This window comes from Ostrinia nubilalis, chromosome 19 (assembly GCF_963855985.1).
Source record: "Ostrinia nubilalis chromosome 19, ilOstNubi1.1, whole genome shotgun sequence".
Taxonomy (NCBI): domain Eukaryota; kingdom Metazoa; phylum Arthropoda; class Insecta; order Lepidoptera; family Crambidae; genus Ostrinia; species Ostrinia nubilalis.
Window position 1 is genome coordinate 3,599,142 of NC_087106.1, and position 18,340 is coordinate 3,617,481.

The 18,340-nt window shown below is 40.4% G+C and overlaps 1 protein-coding gene across 1 annotated transcript in view; it reads left to right on the forward strand.

Moving 5' to 3' along the window:
* Positions 1-4,558: 4,558 nt before the first annotated feature.
* The window catches only part of LOC135081381 (E3 ubiquitin-protein ligase UBR2), a 62,844-nt gene continuing 49,062 nt past the window's right edge, over positions 4,559-18,340 (forward strand). Inside the window, exons 1-3 of the mRNA XM_063976101.1 lie at positions 4,559-4,920; positions 6,538-6,648; positions 16,755-16,903. Of these exons, the coding sequence (XP_063832171.1) occupies positions 6,560-6,648; positions 16,755-16,903 (238 nt within the window). The 5' untranslated portion in view covers positions 4,559-4,920; positions 6,538-6,559. The remainder of the gene's footprint in view (positions 4,921-6,537; positions 6,649-16,754; positions 16,904-18,340) is intronic.

Below are 18,340 nucleotides of genomic sequence, written 5' to 3' on the forward strand. Positions count from 1 at the left end.
GTGGCCAAGTGTTCCTTGGAAGCGATACGTCGACTATAAAAACGACGTCGCTGACTCGAGGGTCTTCTGTTTCCCGTCCGGCTGTCTTCCTTGGCATCAAAGTTGGCAGGTGCTCTTTTAGCCATCTTCGCCAGAAGTGGTCCGTCAAGCGCTGCGCTGTCTTCCATTTCGCCTTCCCGATGAAGTCGCGGTCCTCGAACACGCCCGGCGTCATCGCTCCGCAGGATCTTCCGTTCGGGAAGTGGTTCGGCGGGAGTCTTTCTTCGTCGTTGGGATCCGCGCTGATACAGGTAAGTGGACGCGAACTCCCAATGTGTTCCGCTTCGAGGAGGAGCGTGTGCAGGACTTCTTCCGGTGATGTCTTTTCTTTCAGGACTATTAGTGTCGTCTTCACCGTGCGGACCCTTCTCTCCTAGGCGCCTCCCATGTTGAGACATCCAGGTGGGATGATTATCCAACTTCTTCTTGATGGGATGCTTGTGCGCCTGATGCCCTCTGTGGGTGTTCTCCAGGACGCTGCGAGCCCGTTTGTCGGCATCGTTGCATGACGACGTGGTTCCACTCCGATGTACTCTTTCTCGAAGTGTCGGCGAACCAGGGCTTCTGTCCCATCTTCCACTAATCTGCTGTGGTGCACTAATTTCACTGGATCTCTTCTTCCAGTGTTGCATCCATGCAGAACCCATCCAAGGCTGGTCAAAGAAGCAACTGGTTCGGAGGCCTTCCCTCTGCGTAGTCTCCGTGTGACTATCAGCCCCCAATTGTCTTGCCCAATCAGAAGTCTAGGTACTTCTTTGTCGTAGACCAGCTTCTTCTTAATTTTCTTCAGGTGTTTCCAGTTCTGAAGCATTCCTTCTTCGACACCTTGCTTCGTCAGCTTCAAGTTGTCGATAGTTCTCGCTTCCATGTTGAACTTATTTCTGCAATGGACTCCCTTGATCTTCATGTTGATCCTCTGGGAGTTGCTCTTCACCATACCATTCCCCCCGACCATCTCGATGGTGATGGCTTCCGGCTTCCCTTGCGCCCCAATCTTCTTCGCTACTGATGAGTCCAGCAGCGTGACGGTGGACCCTTCGTCCAGGAGCGCGAGCACTCTTGCTGTCCCCTTGGGCCCGTAGAGGTTTACCGGCGTCATTTTGAGGTAGGTCCTTCCGCAGCTCGTGGCGTGCACCGACGACACAACTCCTTTGGCGGGCTTCTCTTGAGTCTTCGATGCTGCGGACTTCTCCGAGTGAAGACTGATGTGATGCCACCTCGTGCACTTCTTGCACGGCTGTGCCCGGCATGTGTTTCTAGCATGTTTGAAGCGCAGGCATTTGAAACACATTCTTGCCTTCTTTGCTATTTCCCATTTTCCGTCTACACTGGATTCCCTGTACCTCTTGCACTCGTACAGCCAGTGCTCTTCTCGGCATTCTGGGCACTTCTTCACGTCGGTCTTCTGATCTTCGTAGTATCCCTCCGCTTGTGGGACGTGGTGGATCGGCCTCTTGAACGTGTTCCTCTTCTGGTCCCAGGACACTTCTGGGGGAGCGTAGTCGCTGTTCATATCTGCTTCAACTTCCATGAAGTCATACATAAGTTCGAGCGCTGGTCTTCCCTCTGCCCGGCGCCCACGTTGGTACATCAGCCACCGAGACTTCATGATCGGCGGCATCTTCTCTATAAGACACTCCACGGCCCCCGGTGCGCACAAATATTCCGTTTTGCCGAGCGCCCTGATAGTGGCCACGGCGTTGCGGACTCGGCTGGCAAATGTGCAGATCTCCCCTGATGACTCGTTGACCCTTGGCAGCCTTTCCATCTTCTTTAACTCCGCCAGGGCTATCGCTCCAGGTCTGCCGAACCGGAACTCCAGGCTTCTCATCAGCTCTTCCGGATCCTCGGCGGTGAACAGGAGGCTCTTGACTGCCTCCCTTGCGTGCCCCTGGAGACACCTTCGAAGTCGCGCCAAATTCTGTGCCGGTGTGAAGGAGCGCGCGGTGTCTTCATACGACCTTCTGAACGCGAGCCATTCTTCACATGCGCCGTTGAAGCTTGGGAGGTCGACCAGTTGCATTGTGAGGCCACCTTCTGCCCTCTGTGACAGCTTGGTGATGGCCATGGCCAATTCTTGAATATCGGTCCTCCTTTCCGAAGGTAGTGGCTGCGGCGGCGGCGGCAACACTTGCGGCGGCAACGGCGGCAACACTTGCGGCGGCGGCGGCGGCGACGGCAGCGGTAGAACTTGCGGCGGCGGCGGCAGCGGCGCGGCGGTCGGCGGCGACGGTAGCGGCTGTGGTTTCGGCGGTACCTTCTCGGCGATGATGTCCGACCAATCTTCGATCTGCATTTGCCTGTATTGCACTTCTTCTGGATCCTCTTCCAATTCTTCGGAATCCAATTGGGCCAACTCCAATTCCGCTTTGGCAACTTCCAATTCTTGGCGGGCCACCCTTAATTTGGCCTCTAATTCTGCCCTTCTTCTTGATGAGCGGACGGAGCGCGTGTCTTGATTCACTCTTGACAGTCGCGGCGTTTGTTCATGTACTTGCGGCGTGGGCGGCGCGTACTGTCCTTCAACATTCGGCACGGTGGTCACCGTAGTCGCAGGAGTCGCAGCGGCGGCGGTGGCGGCGGCGACGGAGGCAGCGGCAACATTGGCCGCGGCGGGCGTAGAGGCGGCGGCGGCGGCACGTCTCTTCTCTGCTTCCGCGATACGGGCCCTTAGTGCTTCGTGTGGCTTCGTGACGTCGGCGGTTATCTCCTCTGTGTAGGAGCGCGGTGCTGGTTCCCCTCTCCCCAAATGCACGCCGGGCTCTCCCATAACCCGGGTGCTAACAGCCGGCGCGGCGTGGTCCCTGGCGATGCGCGGTGAGGACGCGCCCCCGGCGGGATACAGGGTCAGCGTTGATGAAGTATCCGTGGTTTCCGTCGGAGTACTTCCTCCATGAACCGGCGGCGACGTAATTCTCCCTGCGGCGGCGGCGTTAGCCGCGGCGGCGGCACCTCGTAGCTTCTCCGACCTGGTGACAGGCATCTTCGCTATTCCCGTAATCCGGCTACTCGAAGGACCAGGAAAATGTGGTGACCCGGCTCGAAGGACCAGGAAAATGTGGTGATCCGGCTCGAAGGACCAGGAAAATGTGGTGGACTGCAGTGGACTGTATGCGTTTGTGTGTGTTTGAGAGCGCTGACCGGACGATGATGACTGCCGTTGAGAGCTTGCCCTTACTATGTCAGGCGTAGTAGGTGCTACTTGCAGGAATAAAACCACTATTTCACTTGCTGAGACTTCTCGCGTTTATTATTCGCTTCCTTTTCTCAGTTCTTGCTTCTTCAGATCACTTGTTGCTTGGAGCACTTGTTCTCTGAACTGAACACAACATCACATATAAACTCAAACTTGTCTCCCGGAGCGCCTCGCTCCGTATTTATAGGGCCCCGGGCTATATCCATCCCTTTCTCTCCCGATATTCCTGTCTCTGTCTCTCATGTTCTGGACCATAGTTCTGGAATGTTCGAAGCGAGAGGTCCGATGTTGCCGTCCCGTTTCTTTTTCTCTCGAATATTCCAGAAGTGTGTGGAAGAGTAATTGATGTGCAAACGAGATGACAGATAATGTGAGAAAGAGATGGAATGTTATTTATCACTAATCGACTCTAATTGATTATTTTACAACATTATCTGACTATTAATGTTGCTAATCGATTCTAATTAATAAGTTAGCGTATTTCCTTGGTCGACGTCGCTAACATTCATCGTGATGACCAGTGTAGCGATGGGCGATTATTACTAAATTAATCGAATTATTCGAATGGTCTCTATAATCGAATGTATTCGATAAGCAATCGCAGTCATTCGATTAATCGACGCGCGCCGTATTACTAACGAATAACATGATTCGTTCGCTGCGGCCCTGTGAGCGCGCGTCGCACGGTACCTACTATCTACTTTAACGAATGAATCGTCGCGTAAAGATAGGTAAATAGATTTATCATTCGATTGTCGATTATTTTTTTTTAGAATTACTGAATTGACAATGGAAAGTTCGATTGGTCGATTGTCGATTCATTCGATTTTTTTTTCGAACAATCACCCATCGCTAGTGACCACTGTCTATGTATATTATCGATACTTATTGGCAGTTTCAAACAAACATCCCTATCCCTAAGGGGTTAATTTTTTTTTAGTTTAAAAATTAGCAAAACAATAAGAAAATTTAATTTTATCTTAGATCTAGGCCTAAGTACTTTAATTATTTTTGAATAGTACGCTTTGAATTGAATAGTTTAGCTAAGTTGTATCAGAAAGTAAGTTTAAAAACCGGTTTTCAAAGGAATTAAATAAATTAAAAAGCAATAAACTGCTTTCTACAAACATTTTGTATCATTTAATAATCTCATAAAAATTTTAACAAAATCTCTTGACTTGAAATAATTCTTAATATTGTATCTTAAAATAAATGAATTATAAAACCGGATTTTATGTGTAAAATAATAAAACCGGATTCTTTAATAACATCACTATGCAGTCGATCATCTGCCTCATAGAGAAAAGTAATACAAAAATCTGCCTGCTGATGGGATTGCATTATTTTTATTTTTACTGTGTAAAAATTGGGAAATCTCAAAATTTCGCTAGTTTTGGACTCCTATGAAGTGACTATTTAGCAAATTGGGATTATTCCCTTTGTTCGTGTGGAAAAACTTTTGGAATTTAATTTTGATTAACACGCTGTTTCTGGATGAAGTGTCAAAATTTTCGTATTCAGCCGTGGATTCGTGCCAATAATCGTGAAAAAATTGATTCTGTTGTGATGAACTTGATGAAAACTGATGATATTGACAAACTGTTCAGTGGATTGTGAACACCGTCCGTTGTATTGTTGGTTTCTTTGTGACAGTTGGATGATTTAACAGTTTCGCGAAAGTGAAGGTGAGACCGTCCGTTTTCTTTTGTTGTTCAGTATTTACTCGTAGCGCGTGTAATCGCTGATTGCACTCAAACATTTTTTCGGTATCAGATTGCAGTTTATGATTTCACTTTAGTTTTATTCTTATCGACCTTCACGTTTCCATTATTCTCATGAGTTGAACCAGATTTTACCAGATTTCTGGCGATTTATCATTGGACAATATTTGTAAATTGCGCCATTAGTATTTAATGCAATAAATTCACAGTAAATGCAACAAAGATTTTGTAATCAACTTTGTTTCTAACACCTCTAATAAACAATCAAGAAATGTGTCTAATATTTGGTTTCCAATTGCATTCTATCTGAGGTGTAATTGTGTAAAGCAATCGTAATCATTTGACAGTTCATAACGTACAATAAAGTCAGTTAAACAAAGCGCTTGACAGAATAATTGTACGTTATGAACACATCTCTGATCTTCATATCCAAATGTCCCGTGAACTTCTAAATATCCAATATCCAGAATGTAAGGTAATATAATTACTTAGGCTGAGTTGCATCACTTTAACCATGACTATAACTTTATCCGGTGTTTTTGTATGGAGTTTGACGTTGACAGACTTTAGAAAGAAAGAAACATTTATTGCCATGGACATCACAAAAGACAAAAGATGTAAATAAAAAAAGCAAATAAGACAGAGGTGACATAAAACATACAATGAATGAGCAAGTTTAGTAAACTAAGCAGTGCCACCCTGTCGCACAGCGATGCCCATCGCAATGGGACCTCACTCAGCATATGCCATGGCCCCCTGTGAGGAAGGCCACGATGCTGGTTTTCAGTGTGCCCGTGGGAGTCACAGACACTAACCTATACTGCATAAAATATACATATGCATAAATAATAATAATAGTGCGTGTATAAATTTTAAGTGTAAGTACAGTATAGTATTATAAAGAAAAGATGTGATAAGATATTATAAATAAAATGATAATATTTGAAAAACAAAACTGTGTGTGTGTGCATTATAAATAAATTGTAATGTAACAAAGTGCGTTTAACTGTAACTTTAGACATTTGTTATAGTATAGCAACCTAGGGTTAGATTATTCATGAAACCTATAGATACCTTGATTTAATCATCAAGCTATTGCCAGGTTGAAACCATTTACATTAACTGTGTTTGCATGTCATCAGAACTACATTTTGGATTATGCCAGTTAAACCAAGCAAGTTTCAGTTGTTTTTATCAATAAAATGCGCCATAAAACTGTAGTGTAGGAATATAAATCTGGCTGCTACAATTATCTAGGTACTAAGTAGGTACCTACTTTGACCAAAATACAATTTAACTTTTTCCCTAATGTAATCTACACTAATATTATAATGAGGAAAAGTTTGTTTATTTGTTTGTTTGTTTGGTTGTAATGAATAGGCTCAAAAGCTCCTGGACCGTTTTTAAAAATTCTTTCACCATTTGAAAGCTACATTATCCATGAGTAACATAGGCTAAATTTTATTTTGGAAAAAATAGGGTTCCGTAAAATATGTAGATAATGTAGTCAACTAATATTTATTTCTTATTTTTTGTGAATCAAAAAACAATATGAATTTAACGGTTTATTTGTTTGTTTAGGTGACGTAGTTGGTGATCCAACATGAGTTCACCGCCACCGGTGCAATTGGAAGTGGAGGTGGGGGACGAGTCTATGGAGGAAGACTCTTCGGAGATGATGGCACCAGACAGGTAATAATTCATCAGATTATTTTTGTCATAATAGAGCTTGTACACTTCACTACACTGGGCATGGAAAGCAAAAACAATGTTGATGCAAACAAAAATGTGTACTGAAACAATGTTTCTTGTAAGATAATTTCATCCACGAAGACGCGCCCCACACCCTTCTGCTAATGTTTGAATGTTATCGGTACACGCTAAATTATCCATGAGTGCACACGCACACTACAATCTTTGCTCGGATCAAACTGCCCGCACCCCGCGTAATAGGAAAGGCATGTATGAAATAATGAAATGCGGGCAGTCCGCATGCGTGTCGAAATCAGCATCATAGGTAAAAGGCACTAAATTATATGAATACGAGTGGTAATTATATGGAACTCTGGAAGTAAGAAGTATTGCATACATTAATTTTCACTGGAGTACTTACATACTAGTGACGTCACGCAGATCTGTTGCGCCGAGCGTGATGGACCGTGTTATCTGCAGGAAGCTATACTTAACGTGCATTTGCATATTGAATGTCACCCACACCTTGCCCAGCAGTGTGACCGGACCTTTAATGCCTGCCTTGCTAAATATGCCTTTAATTAAATTAGTATATTTTTAGCAGCATTACGTATATCTCGTATGAATCAATCGGCTGCAATTCCAGTAAATTATACAAACAGGTTTATTCCATATTGCCGAATATCAAATCAATCGGAAATCTCCGTAAATCTTTCCATCGTTTTTATGACTAGCGGCCGCCCGCGACGTCCTACGCGTGGGCTCCCTTTTAACCCTTGGATATTTCTTAGCGGATGTCTACACCCCATGGAACCTGCCTGCGAAATTTCAAGTTTATTCTGAGATTTCGTGATGAGATCTCATTTTCTTTTCTTCTGTCACATCTATTAGTACTAAACAAAGTTTAAGATAATGCTCATATCCTCCTATGTTTTTCTGATGAATATTGTTGGATCCAATGGCAGTTCTGTTCCCTAGGCCTAGACTAACTTGGCCTTAACTGTTTAGAGCTTTTTAGGGCTTATTGGCGGTCAAGCTGTAGGTGTAGATCGTGGTAGGAATAGTCCAAATATTTAAAGAAATGTTAAGCTGATAATTAAGAAAAATATTGATATCAATCTTGTAAATACCGATAATAATCTTCTCTTTCAAACCTGAGCCCTTTAATTAAAATAATCTTTTATCTGCTTGAAACACAAATTAAACGATGATTGAGAGACTAGTAATCTGTTCAATAATTTATCAATAGGTGATAAGATAAGGAATAGTGCAATAGTAAACAGTGACATTACCCCCTTTTATTGCAAGATTTTTATAGTATTTACGGAGACATGAAAACGGGGAGTTGCATTTTTACAACTGCTGCCATAACATATGGTCAAGTGTCAAGTTATAGTGATGAGTGAATACAGTAATCAAGTGTTGTATAAAAAATCTGAAATGGTGTACAAAAGTTTAATTGAAATATTGTGCTGCAGAAATAAGGACAACGTCGACGCAATAAACGAGGAAGTTAAGAATGAAATCATAATGTAAATAAATCCATATTCTATGACCTGTTTCTAAATTCGGATTTCTAGCTTGAGCGTGCTCATCTCCTACCTCACGAATGAATTTAATATGAAAAGTTCACTAGATTAGAAGATGCGCACGCTCAACCCAAAAATCTGGTTTATTGAGATATAAGATTTTAAACTTATAAGATTTTAAGACCCGTGTCTTACTATTTTAACTGAATTGAGATTTTTGGCTCTGCGTAGTTAAGCCCGGGCCTAAGTGCTTTTTCGTTTGTGATGCGGATTTAAGCACGCGGCCTATCCGCTTGTGTGTATCCCCTAATAGGGAAAACATGTATGAAATAATTAAATACATTGCATTTTTGCACCTGCGTTCATTCCGTATCAGGGAAAAAGCACTAACTATGATTTTTTAAGATTTACGTCAATGTTGGTTAAACATTATAGGGAAATCGTCTCAAAAACTTGTCTCAGCGAAATTACTGTAGGGATTTTGATACGGTTTTCATAGTGATTCACGCGGAATGTGTGCTTATTCATGTAAGTGAATTATGCTCAGGCCGGGGGCGGATCGCTAGTTAAAAATAAAAACCTGAATAGGTTCAATGAACCAACCCAGTGGTGTTTATTCTTTTATCTCCACTTCATTTTTACGAGTGCTTGTTGAAATTATTTATTCCGTTGTTATTCTATTTACATTTTACATGTTGCGCGTTTAAGAATACGTATTGGCTAATCAAGTTTGAAGACCTTACACCTTACTAGAGTTAACTTACAGTTTATGGATTTTACTAATAAAAAATTTAATACATAAAAAACTGCAGCTTGAATTATTTCAGATAAATAAATAATAAATATCTTGTGATATTTTACTCTGCGCCATCTAGTCCCTAAAGCCTATGGGTACCAGGCAACGGATATAAACATATCTGAATACTTTTTTTTGTAAATTCATAAATACATTAGATACTTAGTTTATAATTACCAATTATTGAGATGTAACATTGTCGAGTCAAAAGTTAATAATTAATTAGTGGAAAAAAAATGGCGGATATTGGCATGACACCAAAAAACGATGTAACAGGAAGGAGGTCGGATGCAAAAATGAGTGCATTCTCGCGCGCGACATTGAACAGATGCGCGAACGCAATTTTGTGCCTTGTGTCTGAGAAAATAACTAACGTTTTCCCACCAAAGAGTTTCTATTTGCTAACACGTTATTAATCTATTCTCAAATTAGTTAGCTCCAAAATTTTAATTATTTTGCTAACGTCTTCGTAAACGTAGACTTTATTCTAAATAACTTTAAAAAATTAAATTGCCTAAGCTGGGAATTGAACCTCCGACCTTTCGCTTGCCGGGCGGCTCTCACCATGAGCTACTTAGACATTTTAATAACGTCTTCATCTTGCCCTTGCCCCCCTTTCGCAAACCGGGATAGAAACTATCCCACATTTTTACCTGGATCTATAAAACTGTTCAGTGATTTAAATACGAAAATGCAACTGACAAAAAATAAACATACAGATAAGAGTTACTTTCGCATTTATAATATTGGTTAAATGTTTTCATGTAATAAATAAAAAATACACTATCATGCAATTCATGCATGCTTCGGAACTAGTGTAAAGGCTGATTTACACGTGTTATGTAGTTAAGTAGGTAACAAAATTTTTATATGATTTTTCTGTCAAGTAGGTGGACGGGGCTTGTCCCTTGACACGTTTTGACGAGCAGTTTCATAGTAAACAATGAGCTTGACGTTTGGAATTAAGTTAAAATTTAGTTACCATGCAATTTGATCACTTAAAATTTGGTTACCTACTTAACTACTTAAAACGTGTAAACTAGCTATAAAGTCTATGATGCGGCTTATTTCTTCTACTACAGATTTTCTTTTAAAAAATAAGTATAATTTTTGCATAAATGAATATGTATGTCGTATGTTCATTTGTTTTTTGTTTGTTGTTAAAAAAGTAGGCATGCATAAGTCGCAGTCAAGTAGTTGAATCAGTCAGTTGAACGGATAGCCCTTTTTTCCTTTTTTAGAATGCTAGCTGAATTGGCGCTTAATCTGATAGCAGAAAACTTTGAATGCGTGGTGTGTTAGAATTTGAAATGGCCAGATAAATTCGCAGCACTGTTGTAACTCCCGCGGTACGGGACTTTTCCCACCTCTCTTTCCCACCGCTGCAACTCCTGTGTAGCCAGGATCTATAGCTTGACCGCCAATAAAAACCCAACCAGTAAAGGTCAAGTTTCCCGGGTTACAAATGGCCAGCTAAATTCTTAGCACCCGGGTTATAGTTTCATTTTTGGTCAGTGTAGCCCCCTAAGACTCTCAAGACCTAGTTTCCACCAAAGCGTAGATGAGAGATGTGTCCAATCAGATTTTCAAACACTTGTTTATTATTCAAACCTCTTTCCCCTCCGCTTGGCTGGAAACCGGGCCTGAGACAGAGTAACATTCATGATAGCCTTAAAGGTAAAGTTAGCATTTTAGTTCGTGACAGCCAAAGTAGCCAAAAAGTTCGCAACAAGGTTGTGTTGTCAACTTTTTTTGCCAGTTGTCAACTTTGGGTGCCACGAAATATTTGCCGCTGACTGTACACACAAGTTTTTATGAAAATGATTAAAGCCTGGTCCATGAGCACGTAGAATTTTGTCCAATGACCCCAAGCTACCCATCCTTATCGCTCGCGCGTAATTATATTGCTGTCGCGACTGTGCGACGGGCGCCCGCAGTGAGTGTGCGAGCGCAACAGCAATATAATTACGCGCGAGCAATAAGGATGGGTAGCTTGGGGTCATTGGACAAAATTCTACTTGCTCACGGACCAGGCTTTAGTTAACATCAGATTTACAAATAAATAATTTCACTTTGGATAGACTCCCAACCAGTCTAGATTTTTTAAAGCATTGCTGTTAACGGTTAGCCATTTCTAATAAATCTTATTTAACAATTTGGCTGCGACTTGCCTATATTTACAATACAAGTATACACGTTATGAAACCTACAAAAACATACAGTTTTGAAAATCGTAGGTCATTTTTAAGTTGTGCGCGAGTGCTTCATGTATGTCGGATTCTATATGGGACTACTTATGGGGCTGGTTCTATGCGACCAGATCACCAGAACCTCAGTAAGTTTAATTTTGATCGCAATCTGTAATGTAGGTTTTAGCGGCTTAGGTCGGGTTGCTATAATCAATCCTCCTAATCCAAAATTCCAAATAGCCCGCAGAATCGCTAAAATCAAGTGGCAGTGGGCGGGGCACATCGTAGAGCTGATGGCCGCTGGGGCAGGACAGTTCTTGAGTGGCGACCACGAGCCGGAAGACGTAGCGTGGGCAGGCCTCCCACTAGGTGGACCGACGATCTGGTGAAGATCGCGGGAGGAGCCTGGATGCGGGCGGCGCAGGACCGGTCTTTGTGGAAATCCTTGGGGAGGCCTTTGTCCAACAGTGGACGTCTTTCGACTGAAACGAACGAACGAACGAATCCAAATACGTCCTTCAACTGTCAAAATCTGATTTTCAAGAAAATATCTATAATTTTCCCACCTCTCGTTCCCACTGCTGCAACTCCTGTGTATCTACAGCTTGACTAGACTGCCAATAAAAACCAGTGTAGTTCAAGTTTGGCCCGTCCCGGGGGAAAGATAAACTGTCATTGGACCTGTAACGAAATTAATCAGAAGAACATAGGAGGAGTTCGAAGTTAAGGTTCGATTTCCCTCCATTGCAAAGCGGATGATAGGTAACATACAAAGGTTTAGGTAACCTTTAAGAAAATATTGTTGTTCGCGCACGCTTGTTGACATGCCATTTTATGAGCATGTGTAACTGTACCTTTATGGAAAATTAAGGTGTTGGTGACCACTACTTGATTATTAATTAGCAAAGGGAAGTTCTTCGGCATGGTTTTATAAAAACACAGAATACTAAAATAAAGTAGGTATATGCTAAATAATTAGCTTATAAATATTGTCACCGATAACATAATATCAGCGCGTGTAAAATGGTATTTAGGTTGTCTGAATGCTCAAGCTAACTGGATTTTCATGTTTTATTTATCCGACTTCAAAGCAAATGAGGGTAATGTTTTTAGATATTTTTGTCGGCATGTTATGTGATTTACAACATTACAACTTACAACAGTGTGCTTCGAAAACATTTCATTAGGTTAACTTGTGCCAACTAGATTTAGATAGTGAAACTTTCCACGCGAGTAAAGCTGGTGGCATTAACTTGTATGTATACATGTATATTCCATTCTCGTAGTTCCCCAGGATACGATTATCTATAAAACCAAATGTCGGAATTGCTGACATGTACATATTTATTTAGGCTCGTGTATGGCCTATGACCTTTATTGTGAAACGACATTCTATGAAAATATTGACCAGTGTGATCTAAACTTGTGAGTTCCGAATGGCTTGTAAAGTCAGCGTCAAATAATTCGTGACACCCAAAGTAGCCAAAAAGTTGACAGAGAACACATACAACCAAATTCCAACTGTAACAAAGACTTATTGCGAACTTTTTGGCTACTTTGGGTGTCTCGAATTATTTGACACTGACTGTAGCAAGGCTTACTCTCCGTAGTGCTTCACATCCGCTTTTTACGCTCGGAGCTATTCCACATGTATCTTACATAAAATAAAAACTATGAAACTCTTTAGTCGGGAGCGGTAAAGTTTATGATGATACGGTTCCATGGACAGTAGACCTTGGGCATTACCATGAGCATATCTGCTAGAACACTCTTAAAAAACACTGATCGGACCTTGACCGTAGCCTTTCAAAAAATAGGGCCAACTGTCACACCAATTGCACTGTCCTAAAGAAAGATTGAACTGGTACGGGATAAAGCACCTTTAGCTAATACTCGTGCTCATCACGCTAACTTTATCGTGAGCGGAATTCGAACGGCAACTTCATTCGAAAATTGTAATTCTTGGACCCATAGGTAGACTAGGGATATACCCATCAGCCCAAACGGCTGTTTTTAAGTAGTTACATTGTAAAGCTTGGCCGTTCACCTCAAAAATTATCATTTCTATTAATGGGCATAATAATAAGAACAGGAAAACTCCAATCCATACACAGTTCTACAGACAGACCTTCAAACGACCAACCTTTGTCTAACATTTTCCTAATAGGGGTGACACTATTAACGATATTAATTGATCCGTATTCTATAAGAAATAGAATTTAAAATTGTCGTATCAGCTGTGGTTTGTATTTTTTTTTATAAATAGACTATGTTCACTGCCGTGGCGGTGTGCCAAACGCAGACTCAGTGCATTGTTTATAGTGCCACGGACACGTTGTGTTGGTTCACCTAAAAACACAGTGAAAGACACGAAAAAAGTAACAAATCTGAAAATAATGTGTGATAACGTTATCGATGTGTATTTTCTGTGCGATTTGATCTCTCGATAACAAGATACGATTGCCAAATATTCATAATCATTGTATATTTACAAATTGTAGAATTACGTGCATTACTCATTTGCATTTTGAATAAACCTTTGTTAAATTACATACAAAAGTATTTGCTTTTCCTGTTTACATATTTGTGTTCCGTGCCATGCCATATTATTTTTTATTTTTCCCTAGTTTCCCAAAATTCCTATAATATGTTAAGTGTGTAAATTGTGGATGGTATTTGTTTGCATTAGAAACTATGACGTCACTTCTACCTCATTGCAATATAATTGATTTCAAGCCAACAGAAAATTTAATTTTACAGTTTTAATTTGAAAATTAATTGCATTTAACGACTGAAATTGTACAGTATTTGCGTCTTGGAATGTTTGTAATGGTGTCAACTAGACAATTGTGAAGTTCTATAATAAATTGCACAGCTGTTTCATTAAATAAATTAAGTAAATTACATGTACAGTCGGCGTCAATTAGTTCGTGACACCCAAGTGGCCAAAAGGTTGACAACACACCCTTATTCCAATTGTAACAAAGACGTGTTGCGAACTTTTTGGCTACTTTGGGTGTCACGAACTATTTGACGCTGACTGTACATCGTGTTGTTATCTCAGCATGCAATAATATAATTTATTTTATCCACTCCCATTCGGTATCACTAGGAAGTATTTACTTGAAATTCTTATCGTTCCTTTCAAGTAATTCAATGCTTACAAATACGATCATGGGCACAATCATCTGATTGAATAAACGCTGTTGTGATGTGGCATAGTCGAGATATTGCATATTTGTTGTTTATGTTATAAATAGATTATTCGATATAACACATGCAAACGGCACGTTTCTAATAAGAAATGCTAGTTCCTATACTAGTCTATACTAAGAGGAAATATTTGTAGTATTATTGTATGTTTGTAGCGAAATAAACTCAAAAACTAGTGGAACAATTTGAAAAAATCTTTCACATTGAAAATAGTATTTTTTTATGATGAACATAGCATATTTTGTATTTATTTGTAATCTATACTTATAATAAATCTGTAGAGAGGTCAATTCTGTACATGAAATATATTTTTAAAATAACTATCAGGGGGTGATTAGTGATCGATACTGATGCCAAAAATGCAATCAGTAAAATTTTTGTCTGTCTGTCTGTCTGTCTGTCTGTCTGTCTGTCTGTATGTTCCTTATAGAAACAAAAACTACTCGACGGATTTTAACGAAACTTGGTACAATTATTCTTCATACTCCTGGGCAGGTTATAGGATACTTAGGAATTCCCACGGGAACGGGCATTAGCGGGAAAATCCTTTTGTATGAAAAATCTAAACCGCTTAAGTTAGACGCTTGAAATTTGGCAAGCAGGTACCTTAGTAAACTTAAAGCTTAGTTATAACAGGATATTGCAAAATTCCTACGGGAACGGGAATTTGCGAGAAAAAACATTTGTATGAAAAAATCTAAGCCACGTAAGATAGACGCTTGAAATTTGGCATGCAGGTACCTACCTTAGTCAATTTAAAGCTTAGTTACAACAGGATATTGCATAATTCTCACGGGAACGGGAGTTAGCGGGAAAAAACATTTGTATGAAAAAATCTAAACCGCGTAAGTTAGACGCTTAAAATTTGGCATGCAGGTACCTTAGTAAACTTAAAGCTTAGTTACAACAGGATATTGCAAAATTCCCACGGGAACTGGAATTAGCGGGAAATTCCTTTTGTATGACTGACTCACTGACATACCCACGCACAGCCTAAACGGCTAAACGTAGGCACTTGAAATTTATAAAGGACGTAGCTTAGGTACCGTAGAGGTGCACTAAGAAAGGAATTCCAGAAATTCCCACAGGAACAGGAATTACCGGGAAAATCCTTTTGTATGAAAAATCTAAATCGTTTAAGTTAGACGCTTGAAATTTGGCATGCAGGTCCCTTAGTAAACTTAAAGCTTAGTTACAACAGGATATTGCGAAATTCTAACGGGAACGGGAGTTAGCGGGAAAAAACATTTGTATGAAAAAATCTAAACCGCGTAAGATAGATGAAGGGGGTAAAACGGGATCCACGCGTACGAAGTCGCGGGCGGCCGCTAGTACATAATATGATCAGAAACCTCGCATTGTTTTAAGTAAAGCAAACTTTGGCAATTGCTCAATGTTAGTCACAGAATAAATGTAAAAATGATTAGTGTCCCCGAAAAACAAATGACACGTTGAAAACATTTTAAAACAATGGACATTAATGTGTATGTGTATCATTAAACTTCTGACTGGTTAAACTCGTTCACAAAAGAACTAAACGAAGCTTTACAGTGGCTCTCAAACTTCATCAATGAAACCTATCAATAAAGTGTATGAACAAACTGTGTTGTTATAGTCAAATTATTCTGAAATGTCAAATGGAAAAAATCGGAACTATCCCAGTATTGATAGTAGCGCCCTCTTGTAAATGTCATAATTAAAAACTCATAAAACTCATTTATTTTTGCAAATAGGCTTTTAAAAAGCACTTACACGTCTCAATATTAACCCTACCACTGCTTCGGGACAATAAATGGGCCAGTGCTGAGAAGAAGCAGCGCAAGATACTCAGTCACTATTGTCAGCCTCCTTTTCAAGGGTTTACAGTCTTTAAAATATACAAATTATAGTCATAAGTATTGATGCGAGCTAGGTAGTTAAACATTTCAAACATTTTTATCTTTTATATAATCATCAACTTTATAGTAGCCCTTTTTCATTAAATTTATGAATGGGCAATTCTACAACAGTTTGTGGTAATTTATTGAAAAGTTTAATACATTCAATTATAATCGGAACTAATATGTAACCCAGTATTGATAGTAGCGCCCTCGTATCAATATATTGCTGGGACGGTTTTGTGCCTTAGACAACTATAACCGACAACATTCAACAAAATTGTCTACAAAAAATGTTTAATGTTGAAATGTTTTTGTTGATAGTCTAGGACAAAACACGCTGGACACCCGGCTTATAGTGAACGTTACATTTTTTTAAATGGTGTTTCACAAGGGTGCAAGCCCTTTTAAGCCAATCGTAAATGACTTTAAAACAGTGAACGTTGCAGTAGGTACAGTGATTGTCTTCTAAAATGAGTGACGATGAGACTTCGGTGCGTAGGTTCACGTTGCCTTCGAGAGCCGATGCGGTGCTGGAACTGTGGAGAACCAAGATGGCGGAGGGGGTGCTCTCCCCTGGACACTTCCAGGACCACTGGCGGGTCACCGTGCCCAGGATATACTCGCCGCTGCCTAACAGGACTTGCTTGGGTGAGTGGCTAGATGATAAGCACTATCGACAACCCGCTCGTTAGCTCGACTTGCTCTTTAATAAACTCTAGTTAAAGAGCAAGTTAGCTCGATAGAGTTATCTGCGCACCTCGCTGGAATGCGACTCTCCCTCGCACTCACCCGTACACCTCCCTGCGTTCAGCCCCATCCGTACCAGAGCGTCGATGTGATGTCACGGCTGCCAGGTAGTGTTCCCGAGGCCTATAGGCTTTTAGGCTTTTTTTTAAGGCTAGCCTATGAATTAGGGGCTACAGCGGGAAAAAAGCCTAAAAAGGTCTTTTAGGCCTTTAGGCTAGGCCTTTTTCATAGCCTTTTTTTGTCTACCCGATGACTATAGGCTTTTAGCCTTTTTAAAAGGCCTATAAAGATTTTTCGTCCTTTAGGCTAGGTCTATTTTATTTATTTGTAAACACCTAATTGTACAACAGGATGCAATAAATGAATATGTATATGAATATTTATTTTTAACCGACTTCAAAAAAGAAGGAGGTTATATGTTCGACTGTATGTATTTTTTTTTCTATGTATGTTCACCGATTACTCCGTCAATTGTGGAACGATTTTCAAAATTCTTTTTTTGTTCGATAGGGTACACTTCTGAGGTGGTCCCATTGTCACCAAGTCAGGATCTGATGATGGGATCCTAGAAATATATGATAATAATAATGTATAACAATTAGGTACTTAATTATTTCCAATTTCAAATAATATTCGTTTTTATTTAATTTAAAAATAAATGCAATACAAAAATACTTGTTTAATTCATACTAAGCCATAACCTGAATAATGGCTATAGCCTTATAATAAGCCTACTACTCGAAAAAGACTTTAGTCGGAAATAAAGCCTAAAAGGCTATTTAGGCCTATAGGTTTTTTTGTAAACCTATAGGCTTTTTATAATGAGTAGCCTTTTAAAAGCCTAGTAGTCTATCATGGCCAAAAAAAGAACTAAATAGGCTTAATTTTAAGCCTAAAAGCCTATAGGCCCCGGGAACACTACTGCCAGGTGCGCTGTTAACTCGATCAAATTGTACCTATTTAGTCTAAACAAAGATTTTTTAAACTTTTGATACATAATGATTGTTATGCAATAATTTATTGGAGAATGGCACCACCAACTCTATTTCGACAAACCTTAACTTATAATATTTATGTACTCAAGCTTAATATTCTTAATATTAAGCTTTACGGAAGACGTAGTGTTAGCAGGCCTTCCACTAGGTGGCCCGACGATCTGGTGAAGGTCCCGGGAAGTGCCTGGATGCGGACAGCGCAGGACCTTTCGTTGTGGAAGGGGAAGGCCTTTGTCCAGCAGTGGACGTCATTTGGCTGAAACGATTAAGCTTCATGTAGTTAGAATATTGTGAATTTTTGTCTATAGTCTGGACTCTGATCACCGAGCACGTAGAATTTTGT